This window comes from Etheostoma spectabile, chromosome 10, assembly GCF_008692095.1.
Source record: "Etheostoma spectabile isolate EspeVRDwgs_2016 chromosome 10, UIUC_Espe_1.0, whole genome shotgun sequence".
NCBI lineage: Eukaryota > Metazoa > Chordata > Actinopteri > Perciformes > Percidae > Etheostoma > Etheostoma spectabile.
In genome coordinates this window covers 11,675,736-11,690,766 of record NC_045742.1, presented here as the reverse complement: position 1 = coordinate 11,690,766, position 15,031 = coordinate 11,675,736, and the positions used below count along the sequence as shown (strand labels likewise).

Sequence of the window (15,031 nt, the reverse complement as noted above, 5' to 3'; positions counted from 1 at the left end):
CTGTTCAAAGCTTAGTGGATTTGACTGGGGTACACAGTTGACATGTGGGTGCAGACACTTGCCCCAGACGGGAGCAATGACCCCGGTGATGCCAGCCGAGTAGGTGGCCAGAGGGGCTCTCTACTCCTCACAAATGCCTAAGAGAAACAGAGTCCAGATGCTTTACCATGCTCCGGTTCTTGACACACTCAGCAGGCTGCTTGCGACATTGTTTCATATGCCACAAGAAAAATAAAAAACATCCTGCTGTGGTGAACCATATTCCTCTGTTTTAGACAGAAGAATCAGTTGGGTTTATTCTGCAGTGTTTAACAGTTATTTTCAGTGAAGTAAAACAATTTGGTAAATGTTGAACATCTGGTCAGTTCAAGAGAATATGGAAATCCACTTAAAGCAAATTAAAACAAATGGGGTGACTGGGTAATGATTTCATAAGAAATTTCCTACATTAGGATTTCTAATACTTCATAAGGAAAACACGTTTAGCTCTGCAATTGTCTCATCTAACAATCATGCTTGTTGAAAAAGTGCACATATAAATGCACTTGCAGAGGGTATATGCTTAAAATTTTTTTTAATAATCCGTTTCCTAAATGCATTTGTCGGTTTCCCATCCCCCACCCTGGTGCCATTTTGGCAAAAGCTAAATGAATTAAACTCTCATTAAATATGAATTTCATTGTTAATCATTTGCAAGCAAAGAGGATTAGGTCGCAATTTGTGAAATTACATAAAATCTATCCCTTCTCAAAAATAGCCTCTTGAAATTGCATTAAACACAACAGTATGATCCATCTAACAGTCTTTTAAGCAATAAAATCAGTAAATCAGTAAATCCATTAAATAGATGTTGACCTGTACATAATTCTCATAACACAATGGTCTTATGTTTCCTCCATCTGTTCAGGCTAATAGATTTGTACACATAAAAAATGATCTATCTATCTATCTATCTATCTATCTATCTACAGTTGTGGTCAAAGTGTACATACACTTGTAGAAAATCACAATGTTATGGCGTCTGAGTCTTCAATAAGTTCTACAACTCTTATTTTTCTGTGATAGAGTGATCGAACACATACATGTTTGTCACAAAAAACATTCATAAAGTTTGGTTCTTTCATAAATTTATTATGGGTCTGCTGAAAATGTCACCAAATCGGCTGGTCAAAATATACATACAGCAACAAAATATGTCATTTTGGTGATGTAGCGATTGTGTCAATCAAATTAGCTTCATGTCATGCCTCTTCACTTCTTCTAAGTTTCTGATTGACTACAGCTGTTGACTTCTCATGAGCCATTTAAATAGGGCTCATTTGACCAGTGATTAGATCAGCTACAAGCTACAATGGAAAGTCAAAGGAACTCAGTGTGATCTGAAAAAGCGATTATGACTTGAACAAGTCGAAGTCACTTGGAGCCATTTCAAAGCAGCTACAGGTCCCAAGAGCACCTGTGCAGACACTTATACGCAAGTATAAGTGCATGACAGTTGTGTCACTGCCACGATCGGAAGAAAACGCAAGCTATCACATGCTGCCGAGAGGAGATTGGTCAGATGGTCAAGAGTCAACCAAGAATCACCAAGAGCAGGTCTGCAAGGATTGGAAGCTGATGGAACACAGGTGTCAGTCTCCACAGTCAAGCGTGTTTACATCGCCATGGACTGAGAGGCTGCCGTGCAAGAAAGAAGCCCTTGCTCCAGAAAAGGCACCTTAAGACTCGGCTGAAGTTTGCTGCTGATCACATGGACAAAGATAAAACCTTCTGGAGGAAAGTTCCTGGTCAGACGAAACAAAATTGAGCTGTTTGGCCACAGCACCAGCATATGTTTGGAGGAGAAAAGGTGAGCCTTTAATCCCAGGAACACCATGCCTACTGTCAAGCATGGTGTGGGTAGTATTATGCTCTGGGGATGTTTTGCTGCCAGGACTGGTTCTTTGCAGAAAGTAAATGGGATAATGAAGAAGGAGGATTACCTCCAAATTCTGCAGGAAAACTTAAAACAACCATCAGCCCGAAGGTTGGGTCTTGGGCGCAGTTGGGTGTTCCAACAAGACAATGACCCAAACACACATCAAAAGTGGTAAAGAATGGCTAAACCAGGCTAGAATTAAGGTTTTAGAATGGCCTTCCCAAAGTCCTGACTTAAACCCCATTGAGAACTGTCGACAGTGCTAAAGAAACAGGTTCATGCAAAAACCCAACATTTAGCTAACTGCACCAATTCTGTCAGAAGAGTGGTCAAACATTCGACCTGAAGCTTGCCAGGACCTTGTGGATGGCTACCAAAAGCGCCTAGTTGCCGTGAAAATGGCCAAGGACATGTAACCAAATACTAATGTTGCTGTATGTATATTTTTGACCCAGCAGATTTGGTGACATTTTCAGCAACCCATAATAAATTTATGAAAGAACCAAACTTTATGACTGTTTTTTGTGACAAACATGTATGTGTTCCGATCACTTATCACAGAAAAATAAGAGTTGTAGAACTTATTGGAGACTCAAGACAGCCATAACATTGTGATTTTCTACAAGTGTATGTACACTTTTGACCACAACTGTATCTATCTATCTATCTATCAATCTATCAAACCAAGGTTATGATCAAAAGAAAGACATTAATGGGTATATTAAACTTTATCTATTCTGTTTTAGCACATCAATTAGCCGTTTAGCCTTTACAATGCTAAATTAATGTGGGAAATGTATGAAAATGATTCATTTCAGTTTAGTGTTTTATGACTAGTTAGCTGATAGGGAATGTGCTGACACGTGACATGAGGGGGCGTGTTTGTGTGACTCTGAAAATTTAGCCGTTAAAGCTGGAGACAATCACGGAAACGGCACGTTGACAGCTGCAAACCACACGCTTACTACACTAAGAACACTATTGAAAACAAAGACAATGAAAGACTATTCTCATCTTCCCACAACACAACTTTTATAAGTACACATTACAATAGCTGAATTACAACAACAAGGAAGAGCGGAGCAGTGGACCTGGAGCGACGGCGTGGTCACCGAACAAGCCGCCATATTCAGACACGAAACCATGCAGTGTCTGGGTGAGTTAGTTCAACACAGCACAATCCCTCCACAAGTAGGAAAGACATACACTCATCCAAGTAAATTTAATCTCATTCTCACGTTAAACGCAACATGCAGGGAAAAGGACACAGGGGGATTAATGTTACCGGCTAGGTTAGCCTTTAGTAGCTGTGTTCCTTTGTGTTACAAGTCCAGGTTAGCTTTGCCTTGTAACAATGGTAAGAGGAATTAACAAGGCCTCTTTGTGCCGAACATTACCTTATTTTCATCAACCTTCACAGAAAACACAGCTGACGCTCAGCGTGAAATATTGATGTGAAAAGGATTCTCAAATAACTAACTCAGAAACAGCATGTGAAGCACACATAGAATTTCAGAAAAGAATGGGAGAGAAAAGCCAAGAGTCTCAAGCCTGTCAACTGGAGAGGAGTAGAGGCAAATAAATGAAAGATGTGCAACAAGAAAACGCTGACTATTTTGCTATGTGTGTTCCAACCAAACATCTGAAATAGAAACATAAAGAAAAATAAAGAATATACAAGAGCAAAACACCAAGCTGCCATAACCTCCAAACTGCTCCAAACTGGCTCACGTTCAGATTACCATTCACAGGATCCCTTTAAAGAGCTCTGCATTTAATTGTCCTGTCTCTGATTGCATCTCAAGTTAGTACATAAAAAGGAACTATTCAAGGTTTAATGAAAATGTGTAGGCAATGCAGGTAGGAACCTTGACAGTAAATTTTTTTTAGAAATGTATGCATTTCATAACTGCCAAGGTCATTGTGACAGTCCAACGAGCTAGGTGTTGGTTTGGAGGACAATCCCCACTATCTCCAAGGCTGCAGGCAACGTTACTCATGTCATCCTCATGTTTTATTCATTCAGGTCATATTATGGCATTCAGAAACTGAGATCAAAATCTGCTCTGGCAGAAATATTTAATATCATACCTACTTCTCAACCCTTCTCCATCTGGTTAGCCAGCATGAGAGAGAGGGGTAGAAAGACTCCTTAAGCTCAACGATGTTGGATTATTAAAAGTGAAGCTTTCAAAGAGGTCACTGCTCAGGGAAAAAAAGAAAAAAGAAAAAGCAGCAGCATGCATCAATTATCTTGGAGAGTTTGTGGCATACTGAAGACTGTCTTGTCACATTTCCCAATGTGGTTGAGCTCCAGTGAGGTCCTTAGTGGACGGTGACATTTAGACGCTGGTGAACTGTGGAAATCCCAGTCCGTTTGTCAAAGACGTGGACAAAAGACCACACTGACGGTTTGCAAAGCCCCTTCAGGCATGAGATTCTTTCTCAGTGTCATTGGCATAACTAGACACAAGCATCCAGCTCAGTCACTCTCCTTTTTCATGTCTGAAACACTGCAACTTACTGTAGACTGATCAATACATGGTTTACTGGCATTGCTGAAGGACAATAGAGTAATTCCAATGATTCACAACAATAAATATAGCATGCTGCCCGTAAACAGTGTCAGACTGGAGGAATGATAACTTTTCAGTTGTGTTGCTTGTACGTAATAAAACGATGCATAATCGTGTTGAAAGCAATCTAGAGCCAATTTCCGCCTCTTATTTAACTCTGCACAACCTATACTTTATATTTTTATATTTTGTGTCAAAACTGTAAGGGGTTGCTTCAATCTCATTGCACAGGTACTGCCCTTGTGTATAATGACAATAAAGGCATTCTATTTTTTAAGTTGACCACAGATTCCTGTCCATTCATTTGACCTACATATTGTGTGTCACTGCCAGTTCTATAAGGGCTTAAACAAAGTCTTTGTAATTATGAATGACTTTGTTCCAATAACTTGCACTACTCAAGAATTAAAACACTATGACTTTACATGTGTTAATTGTTTAGAAATTCATGTGCATATTCTGCAGGAAAAAAATGTTTCTTTCTATGTGAGCAAATGTACCATGGGGAAAAAAACAAGCTAAAAGTAGCATAATCTGTCTGTTGTTTGGAAGCATTGCATCGGCTATGGGAGTAAGTTTAGGATTCCTTCACAGCTAAAAAAGATGACTCCCCCACTCCTACACATTATCCTCTTCCATTAGAGTTCAAATCTGTGTTAGGCACAATTCCATGAAACCCCCTTTCTATCCTCCTGTTCTCCTCGTCCTTACTCCCCACCTGCCTCCCTGTCTCTGTTTCTGCGGTAGTGCAGGGAGAAGTGGCATACCTTTGTTCATGTCAATCAGCTGCTTCTTCTTCTGCTGGCGCTCCTGCTTCTCCCGCTCTGCTTTCTCCTTTGCCAGCTTGGCTCTCTTGATCTTCTCCTCCATCTCCTTCTTCTTGTGGTTCTCCTTCACTGCTTCCTGATGAGGCAGGCACACACACACACACAGAGATACAATCAGAATATGGCTCCTGCCACCACCACTCTTTTAGTATACTGTATAGTGTTCAGAAGCGGCAGCATGCCGTCAGCAAATTCTTATTCAAGAATGGTTTGATAGTTAGAGATACACTGCTGGAATAAACAATATATCGTGCCTTGTGCATGGGATTTTTGATACAACCATATTTGTCTACAAGGACTCTGAACAGCTTTACACATTTTCAATAACAGACAGAGCTGATTGGTTGTCAATAATACATAAATATGGCAACAAAAAAGGCTAGATGATTATCACACATGCACTATGCTAGTCTCAATATGGGGGAGCCATAGCATAAGAAAAGAAAAGTGTAGCCGCAACCAAATATAATAAAGGTTTTTTTATTTTTCTTTCTTAACGTGCCAGTCTCTGAGGACAGAGATATCATCCTTCTCCTCCTTCTTCACTGGCTAAAATGTCAGGAAGGAGTCAGAGAAAGACAGATAATCAACGGTACGGATTCAGCCTTTACAAATGTGTCAGTTTGTTCTTTTGCCAGCAGAGAGTAAGATGCAACCATGTGACCTTTGGAGACAACAACATGTTCTCTCATCCCAGGCCTGTGGCAGAGCCCTTGACAGGACCCATCATAGGTGCTGTGAAAGTTCATACTGCATGGGTATGCATGCTGATACCTAGCTGTGTAAATTTTCACTGATCTCCCAATTCGATTACGTTTATCATGTCAGCAATTTGATTCAATATCTTTATGCATCACGATGCATCACAATGCGTCAAATACATTTTTCTAAAAAAGCCATATAGGATATTTAATTCATAGCTTTTCAAGCTTCAAAAAGAAAACATTCTGAAGTCTTCTAATATTAAATAAATTGGATAAATAAAACTACAACACTGAGCACATTGCACTTCCTGAATGTGGAGAACATAACAGAATATGTAAACAGAAAAGTTTATTCGATTGATTATCGATGCAGCATCGTCCATGTCCGCGATGCGATGCATCATATATTGGATTCATTTTAACAAATATACATATATCCCTGTGTGAATATGCTGTCCATTGGCCCTTTTGTGCTTCTGCTCATCTGTGGTGTCCCCCCTTATATATGCATGATGTGTGTGTCTCAGTACGTTAAGGCATGGCTCTGGCTGTGCACTGATATAATAAGTGGCGACAGTAGGCCCCCCCATCTAATGCCCCTGTGGTCCTGATGTGTGTGTCGTGTTGGCAGCTAAGACAGAGGGATTACAGGGATTGTGGGGAAGGAACAAGGAAAGAGCAGCTCATGATGCCAGTCAATAGTAGAGCTTTGCTCCATATCCAAGGACACAAGCCCTCATTGTCACTGTCTCCTTGTTAGATGACAAGGGCAATGAGAGCAAGAGAGAGAGAGGACAGAGAGAGAGAAAGCAGAATAATAAGGACAGAGTGTGTTTTTGTATCATATGCATTATGAAAACGTTTGAGATGTTTTGCTTCGTCAGCTGCTACAAGCCGGTAAGCACTGAAAAATCCACCAAAATTTTATCACCACATCGAGGTTATGTAAATGATACAGTTACACTCTAAAATGGCTATCGACTGTGTGTACTTTGCTGTTGTTTTGAATTAGAATGGATGACAGATGTGCTGTACATTCAGTATTGAAACAGTTAACTTGTACATTTTGTGATGGGCAGCACTGGCAAATGTATTTCTGTCCTCATTCACTGACAGGACTCAATTCATTTTGGAAGTAATATCACTGCATTGCTCAACAGCTACAGCATAAGATAAGATAAATTATGCAGATTACAAACAAAATCCAGCAAAACTTATTTTAAACAACAAATTCTGACTGTAAACATGATTGTGCAATGCAATTATGTTGCTCTAATCACACAGCACTACTAATTGCCATAGCAACAAATATGTTTTCACTGATCTCTTGTTTTTCCCTTTACCATTCTCTTTGACAGCCTCTATTTAGCTGTTGGCAAAAACTGATTGTATCAGGTCTCATTTTCTTGCCAACTCTGTATGTATTGTAGGAGGACATACAAGAGATAAACAATCATCATGAGATATGTGCGAGAGATATGGATCCATATGTTTTGTTCAAAAATAATCCTTAGTGCAGACAACACATTTAAACCTCACTGGGACATAAAACAAAAGATCTGGTTCGTTTCAAATATTCTGTATAAATGTTGAAAATTATGTTAAGAAAAAGTCCCATGCATCTTGTTTTGTCTCTTGAGAAGTCTTATTTACTCAATTAAAATAGGATTTGATGTGACCAAGAAAACAAGTTATTTTTAGACCCTTGTTAAAGAGCATCCCTTTAGTTATAGTGCAACCCAATGTAAGCTAAATTATTTTTAAAATGAAATTAAAACAACCTACAATAACTCTGATCTTCTAATTCAGCAATGTAAAAATATATAAACAAGACACACACTGACTCCCACTCACACGGACACCTGGGCGCAGCAGGGCTTATTCAAATACACAGTATGTATTATCATTGTTTATGTCAAATATTTAGTTTTAAAACATACAGCTGTGTGAATTAGAGCATGGATATTTTTACATTAAACACAATAATCACTTACAAGCTTTTATATTTTGACCAATAGAACTTGGAACTTCAGTCTGGTTTTAACTGTTATTTTTAATGTTCCTTAGTTAACAAGGCTGACATTTTTGCTTCAAGTATATGAAATGTTGGGAAGTAGAAAGAAAAAGATTAAGATTTGTTTTTACTAATTGCTATTGGCTGCAAGGCAGAGGATTTTTTAGCAAAATAAATAATCCAATTTCATGTCTAAGACTGGCTTTGTGTCCTTAACCCCTCAGATGTAAAGTAGGAAAATGCGGTGCAGGTACTGTATATAATGCTCAGGTAAGAATCTTCTTGAAATGTGCGGTTTCACCTTATTGCCAGGTGGGATTGATAACATCACAATTGAGCTGACACATTTGGGCTTTCTGAGCACGAAAGCCTGTTCATCTTAGACACACCAGAGGCCATAAGTGTGACATAAACTTAACTTTGTCTCATGGCCTCCGGTGTGTCTAAGACAGAGATTATAAGTACTTCTTTATCTATAACCTGCTGTAAAACTGAATGCTGTGCAACCCAGAGGTCCAATCTACCAACAAGGGCCAGGCAGCAATTTCCCTTTCCAGGTCTGTTTTTTTAATAATTCATGGAATGTGTTTGCTGTTCTTCCTTGACCCTGCACAACACAATACATCTCCCACAGCATGGCTTCCCTCCCATGCATACAAGTTTGCCAGTCCAATGAGGGAGCAATGAGTATTTCCAACTGCTCAACTTGCACCAGTGATCTCACACAGTGTCACTGCTATATCTCATTTGAATTTTACAAACACTACAGCGCCTGGGCTTTTAGCAGCAAATGTGTTTATTAGCCATCTGTTACACTGTGTGCCAGGATGTGGGGGGAAATGGCTTCAAGAAGTTATAGGTTACAGATTGTGAGACTTCTGCTCTGCGGTATAGCTGTATTCCCATATTGATAGGTGACCTCCAAAATCTGGTGCAATGACTTTTACGACTGTGTCATGCTGGTCTGAGTGAAAATACAGAAGAAACATGACGGTGATTCAGCAAGAAGGTGGGGGGAGTTCCACAGCCAGAGCATCACCGTCAGTATTATCACCATGATTATGATAATTTGTCATATTGTGAAGGAATTAGCAAGCTTTAGAAATATCACATGGGCTCTAAAGTGGACAGATACACCAGTACACAAAGCCACACACACACATGCACACACACGCGCAAATAATCACTCTAATCTCATAAGTGCTATGTCTTGCTACTTTGCACACTCAGTCTGGGTCATTGGGTCTTTTAAAAAAGTCGCTCAATTAACAAGGAAGACTGTTCATCCCAGCCCATCTGCTGCGCTTTGATAACTCATTAATAGAAAACTCCTCATCCCCTGTGCTCCTGGTCAGAATTACACATGCAGACCCTGCGATTGCATTTCACTCATACTCTATTTCAGAATTCGGCAGCAGCATTAAATTAACAAATTGTTGGACTCTTCGAATACTTTCTTCATGTGCTGAAATCAAATAATATTCCATTGGCCGGAGAAATAAAAAAAAAAGAGAACGGGACAGGAGCAAGGAAGGGAAAGTGAATGAAACAGAAGGAAAATAGAGTAAATGGATTCTCTTATCAGTTACATTCACTTCTGTGAGGACTGTCTGTCAATGCGTTTACTCAAATGCCTCATGTCGGTCGGGTGCATTAAGCCCTAGCTTTTTAGTAAAAGCAATTTAGGGTGACTGTATTGCAATGGGATTCTTTAATACTGCAGATGCTTTGTGCTGTGAATGCATTACACAGGGCAATGCAACAAAGACAGAAGTTAGCGAAGATGTTCTGCCTCATTCAAACAACTCAATGTCTCAATATTGCAATAAAAGTCGGAGGCACACCAGGCATATCAAGAAGTTAAATTCATCTTCTCTAAATTATTAGCTGCCAAGAAGTCATTAGATTTGCCATTTTGAACAAATTAGTAATGGTTGATATAGGTTGACTTTGCCATAAATAAATAACAAGCAAACATCTCCCTAAAATTTGTCACTGAAAAAAGGAGTAAGATGCTGGAAAGGAGTTAGCTCAGTTTTTTTTAAAGATTATTTTGTGGGCATTTTAGGCCTTTATTTGACAGGACAGATGAAGACATGAAAGGGGGGAAATGACACGCAACAAAGGGCCACAGGCCAGAGTCTAACCCGGACCCGCTGCATTGAGGAGTAAACCTCTACATATGGGCGCCTACTCTACCAACTGAGCGACAGTATGTGGGCACCCGCTAGCTCATTTTCTTTCACAGGGTAGGAAAATAAATACAAACGTAAAAAGTAGAAACAACCATTGATTCCTTGTGCTGTGCAAGCACATGGGATTAGCCTTTCTGTCAGCAGAGCTGAAGAGCCAAAAACTATAAATAATATCTGAAGAATATAGTGATTAATTAAAGGATTGTTTTTATATGAATACATTAACTTATAACCAGCCCCCCCCCAAATTTCAACCACACAACTTTATCCCACTCATTTCCCTTCCCTTATCCATAGCAGAGAAGTTTAAACCAGTAATAAAATATTCATATGCAGCTATTTGCTTGAGAGAATAATTTATTTTCTTGGGTGGATGCCTCTTTTAGAAATATGCATCTTTGGAAACCTTGAGGGAGTCTTGTGTTGTGTGTTGGTGCACTTTGATCTGTGGAAATGAAAAGTTGGTTTCAGATGGGGATCAGAGTAAAGAGTAGAGGATTCAGACAAGGGGACCTTGCTATTCACATTAATGGATTGTGAAGACTGAGAGCATGCCTTCTGGACACCATGTCATCATCCTGACACCAGGGATTTTTGGGGCGGTGCCAACAGGGACGGATAGACTGTAGAAGGTGGAAAAGCAAAGACACATGATACATGTTTAACAGACTTGGATGCTCAAGTAAAAAAGAACTGCTGGTGTGTCCTGAGATGACGTGGTGTTTACCTTGTCATTAATATTAACTCTTTAACAACTAATCTGCTTTGCCCTGTCCTAAATTCACTGCGCTCAGTAACCACATTTTATTCCTACGACACTGGCAAGAAGCAGAATGAAAGAATGAATTAAACAATGAATTAATATTCCACATTTCCTCAAATGTAAATTTTTTGTATAACTAACACTGTTAATGGTGTTATGGGCCCTATCTTGTACCCGGCTAGTTTAAGTCCGATGCAGTTGTCAAATTCCCGTCCAGTGCCCGTGTCCTTAAAACAGCAAATGCACCTGCGCACATCTTTGTGCCCATGGGCGTGCTGGTCTTACAGGGTGGTGTGTGCAGGTGAATTCTTGGCGAATTGCTATGTTGAGGCAGTGGGAAGTGATTGCGCCATTGACCAACATAAACATGGTCTAAAGTCAATAGCACAGCACGTCATTGTTATTTTAACAGCAAACTAGTAAAATGCGCCTATGCTTCTGCACAGCGCACACACTATGTTTGTTACACACACACACACACACACACACACACACACACACACACACACACACACACACACACACAGGGAAGCACAGCAGCACACAAACATGCAAACGAGTCTGGCTTTTAAAGGGAATGGGAGATGGCACTCTGATTGGTTTATTGCATGTTACGCCCAAAACACAAATATGAATTTATGAAGACACTAAGAACAACCCTTTTGAACCATGTGCCTGACACACAGACCCTTTTTTTCCACCGTCAAACTAGCAAAAATGGATTTGAACACACTCTAAACACACCTGCACTTCACTCTGTGCGCTTAGATCGTTAAAATAGGGCCCATGGTGTTTAAGGTGAAGTGTTTATGGAATAAATTATTTTATCAGTAAGGCACTGATATTTTTCATTTTCTTACAGCTCCCAAGTCAGTGCTAGATGTTCAACCCGGTCTCACCGCAGTTCGTGAAATGGTCATATTATTGTGATCTATAGATTGGTCAACAGGGACACAATTTTCTTGTTTATTTTGTGGTGGTTACCACGAAATGGGAACGTGACCATTTCATGAACTGCCATGAGACTGGGCTGCAGCAGCCTTCTCTGGGTGACAACAACGGCCGACGGGACACAATCCGCAGTCTCTGGGGGACGCAACAACTGGAAAACGAAACATCATACGCCGTCGATAACTGCCATGTCACTAAGCTGCTCTGGGGGACGCAACAACGGGGAAATAAAACACCACATGCAGTAGACGGTGACAGCAACGGCCGCCGGGACACAATCCGTGGTCTGTGGGGGATGCAAAACAATGGGAAAATGAAATGTGACAACAACGGGAGAGACCGCCATACGCAGGAGATGGCGACAACAGGACAGTTGTGGTTAGGAGAAGAAGAACGCGGAAAGGAACTGCCACACGCAGGAAACGACCCAGGATCTCCAGGGTAAAAGTCCTGTTTTGTTTGAACCATCCACCACCTCAACCAACCTCCTTACACGGATCTTCTGCTTTTTAATACTGTTTGCTACCATAAGTGTGCTGTTAACACAAAAGATGTTTCCCATTAAAATACATAAGTTTAAAAGTCATGCTCACTACCACGAGAAAATTGTGTCCCTGTTCCAGTACCACTTCACAAACTAACATGAGACTAGGCTGAGATGTTTGTTAATTAGGGCTGGTAGGGAAGAAAAGGTTATCCAAAAGTATCCACTCTTAAGGTGTCTTCTGCAGGTTTAAGCATCTGAAACTCAGTATGCTCTGGTAAATGACAGTAAGCAATTTTGTTTCCAATTTGGAAGTACAGTAAGTGGAAAAGGACTAACAAGCTGCTTTTTTCAAAAGTCAGATGCATTGGAATTCAGGGACCTGGTGGCATTTACAACTGTAGAAACAATGTAGAAAGCAAGACATAATTTACTGAAAATATAAAAAAGAAATTCCTGGACAAGGAGGGGGGGCTATACAACAAGTCCAACGAAGATATAGACAGTTTATTGTTATGTTTTTTAAGGGAGCATAGTCTTGGTTTCTAACGTGGATGAGCATTTATTTTGAAACAACATTGTTTTCACTCCAATCTTAAATGTATGTGCATATCAGTTTGTGGAGTGTTTTGTGGAAAGGACAGGATATAAAAATCAAACAAAGCAAAAAATAAAATATCAGACAGTTTAAAACACAGGTTTAAAAACAAGGTTTTTATAGTAAAGAAGGGTAAAGTAAAGCCTGCTAATGAAATGCTAATGTTATTGGTTTCCATTTTTTCTTTTTCACATTTTTAGTTGGGTAGTAAATTATTATATAGAAGACAAACATTGGTTTAGTTGTGGGAATGGACAGTTCTTTTCTTTAAACATCTATCAAGTTGCATAGTCAGCTTCTATCTATACCACGTATATCATAATTAATACATTTCTTTACTTCTGTATTAACGCAATGTATTAAAATCAAAGATTCTCATTTATGAGCTTTTGTATCATCTCTTCACATGATATACAGTGGGTGCCCAAACTTTTACAGACGCCATTTTTTTGTTTTCTGTTATTTTAAAAGTGTAAATGATAGAGAAAAAAAATCTAACTTTTTGTGACATATTATACAAATGTCTAATCTGTCGTTTGATACCTTTTGGATCTTTTCTTGGATTCTTTATGCACATTAATACAAATTTTTACTTGGGGTGCCCAAACTTTCGAGCCCCACTGTATATATTCAGATTTAAAACACATGCCAGACCCAGCATAATAAGACTTTGATTTTTTTGATTTTTTGGCAAGAGAATAGGGTAATATTTTACTACTATGCACTTTAAACCTCCCTTAAGTTAAGATACTGCACATGTAAGTGGTATGAAACATTTAATACATGGTTTATCACAAACCATAATGTAGATGGGGAAGACCCAGGACTAGGTGGAGAGATTATATCTCCAACCTGGCCTGGGAACGCTTCGGGATCCCCCAGTCGGAGCTGGTTGATGTGGCTCGGGAAAGGGAAGTTTTGGGTCCCCTACTGGAGCTGCTGCCCCCGCAACCCAATACCGGATAAGCGGAGGAAGATGGATGGATGGATAATGTAGATATAGGGAGAAGATGTAAGGGACTTGTAAGTGGTTTTATTGTACATTGTTTGTGAGCAATTATAACTTCTCTTATGAAGACGTATTGTGTATTATTACAATTGTGTTTTATTGTATTTTTGTTCATTATCCATTTATACAGCAGCCTCCACTTATGGTTGTCAACACAACACCTACTGTATATTCATAACCTTCCACACAACGATGGCATTGAAAAAAAGGAAAAAGAAAAACTTTGGAGACAAAAAAAAAGGTTTTATCTGTGATATCGAAAAAATAAATCTTTGACAGATACAGTGGCATAATGAACTAAAAAAGATGACATATGGAAGGAAATCAGTCAGGAAGTGAGTGCGGTTACATTCTTGCAGAGGCCAGAAAATATGATGCACTCTCCCAAAACAAATACTTCTTGTCAGTTTTAGATGACGAAAGTGAAACCACCCCAAAAACTGAAACTAGCAACTGATTGGGATAAAAACAAAAATCTCAAAGCTCACAAAGCTTCCTTCCAGATTCCAGTTGTATAATGTCTTCTGTTGCTCTGGAGCAGATCTGTCATCTGCCCACTGCCCTTTTTTAGTCCATAGTGTTTTTCCATATTTATTAATGGAGGATGGTGGTCCATTTAAGAAGAATATTTTACAATTATAATTAGCTAGATAAAACAAACTAAACATTCATATCACATGATGATAAGGGTTATTGCGTTACGCATGTCCGCTTCCTGCCAGGCCAGTTGTCTGTCGGCGGCCAGCAAGAGCGAGAGAAAGTTGGAAATTAAAGTGCTGGTAAGTGGGCTTTTGAAATGAATGAGAATTTATGCATGCATGCACATTTGGTTTGTTATAGTAGCCTCTGGCCACTAGTTAACAAGTCTCCTCCAGGGTGAAAACAGCCAGCCGTCAAGCTAAATTTGTGGCAGCGGCAGCTAACTTTGAAGTAGTGACATTTTGGCCACAATTACTTGTTTTATTAGGGCACACACTAGAGTCATCATTTGA

At 39.6% G+C, this 15,031-nt stretch overlaps 1 protein-coding gene across 5 annotated transcripts in view; it reads right to left on the bottom strand.

Annotated features, from left to right (window-relative positions):
• diaph2 (diaphanous-related formin 2) overlaps positions 1-15,031 on the bottom strand; it is a 411,623-nt gene that overhangs the window by 56,224 nt on the left and 340,368 nt on the right. For all 5 annotated transcript variants that reach the window (XM_032527793.1, XM_032527796.1, XM_032527797.1 and 2 more), the window contains one exon: positions 5,262-5,397. In XM_032527793.1, the coding sequence (XP_032383684.1) occupies positions 5,262-5,397 (136 nt within the window). The remainder of the gene's footprint in view (positions 1-5,261; positions 5,398-15,031) is intronic.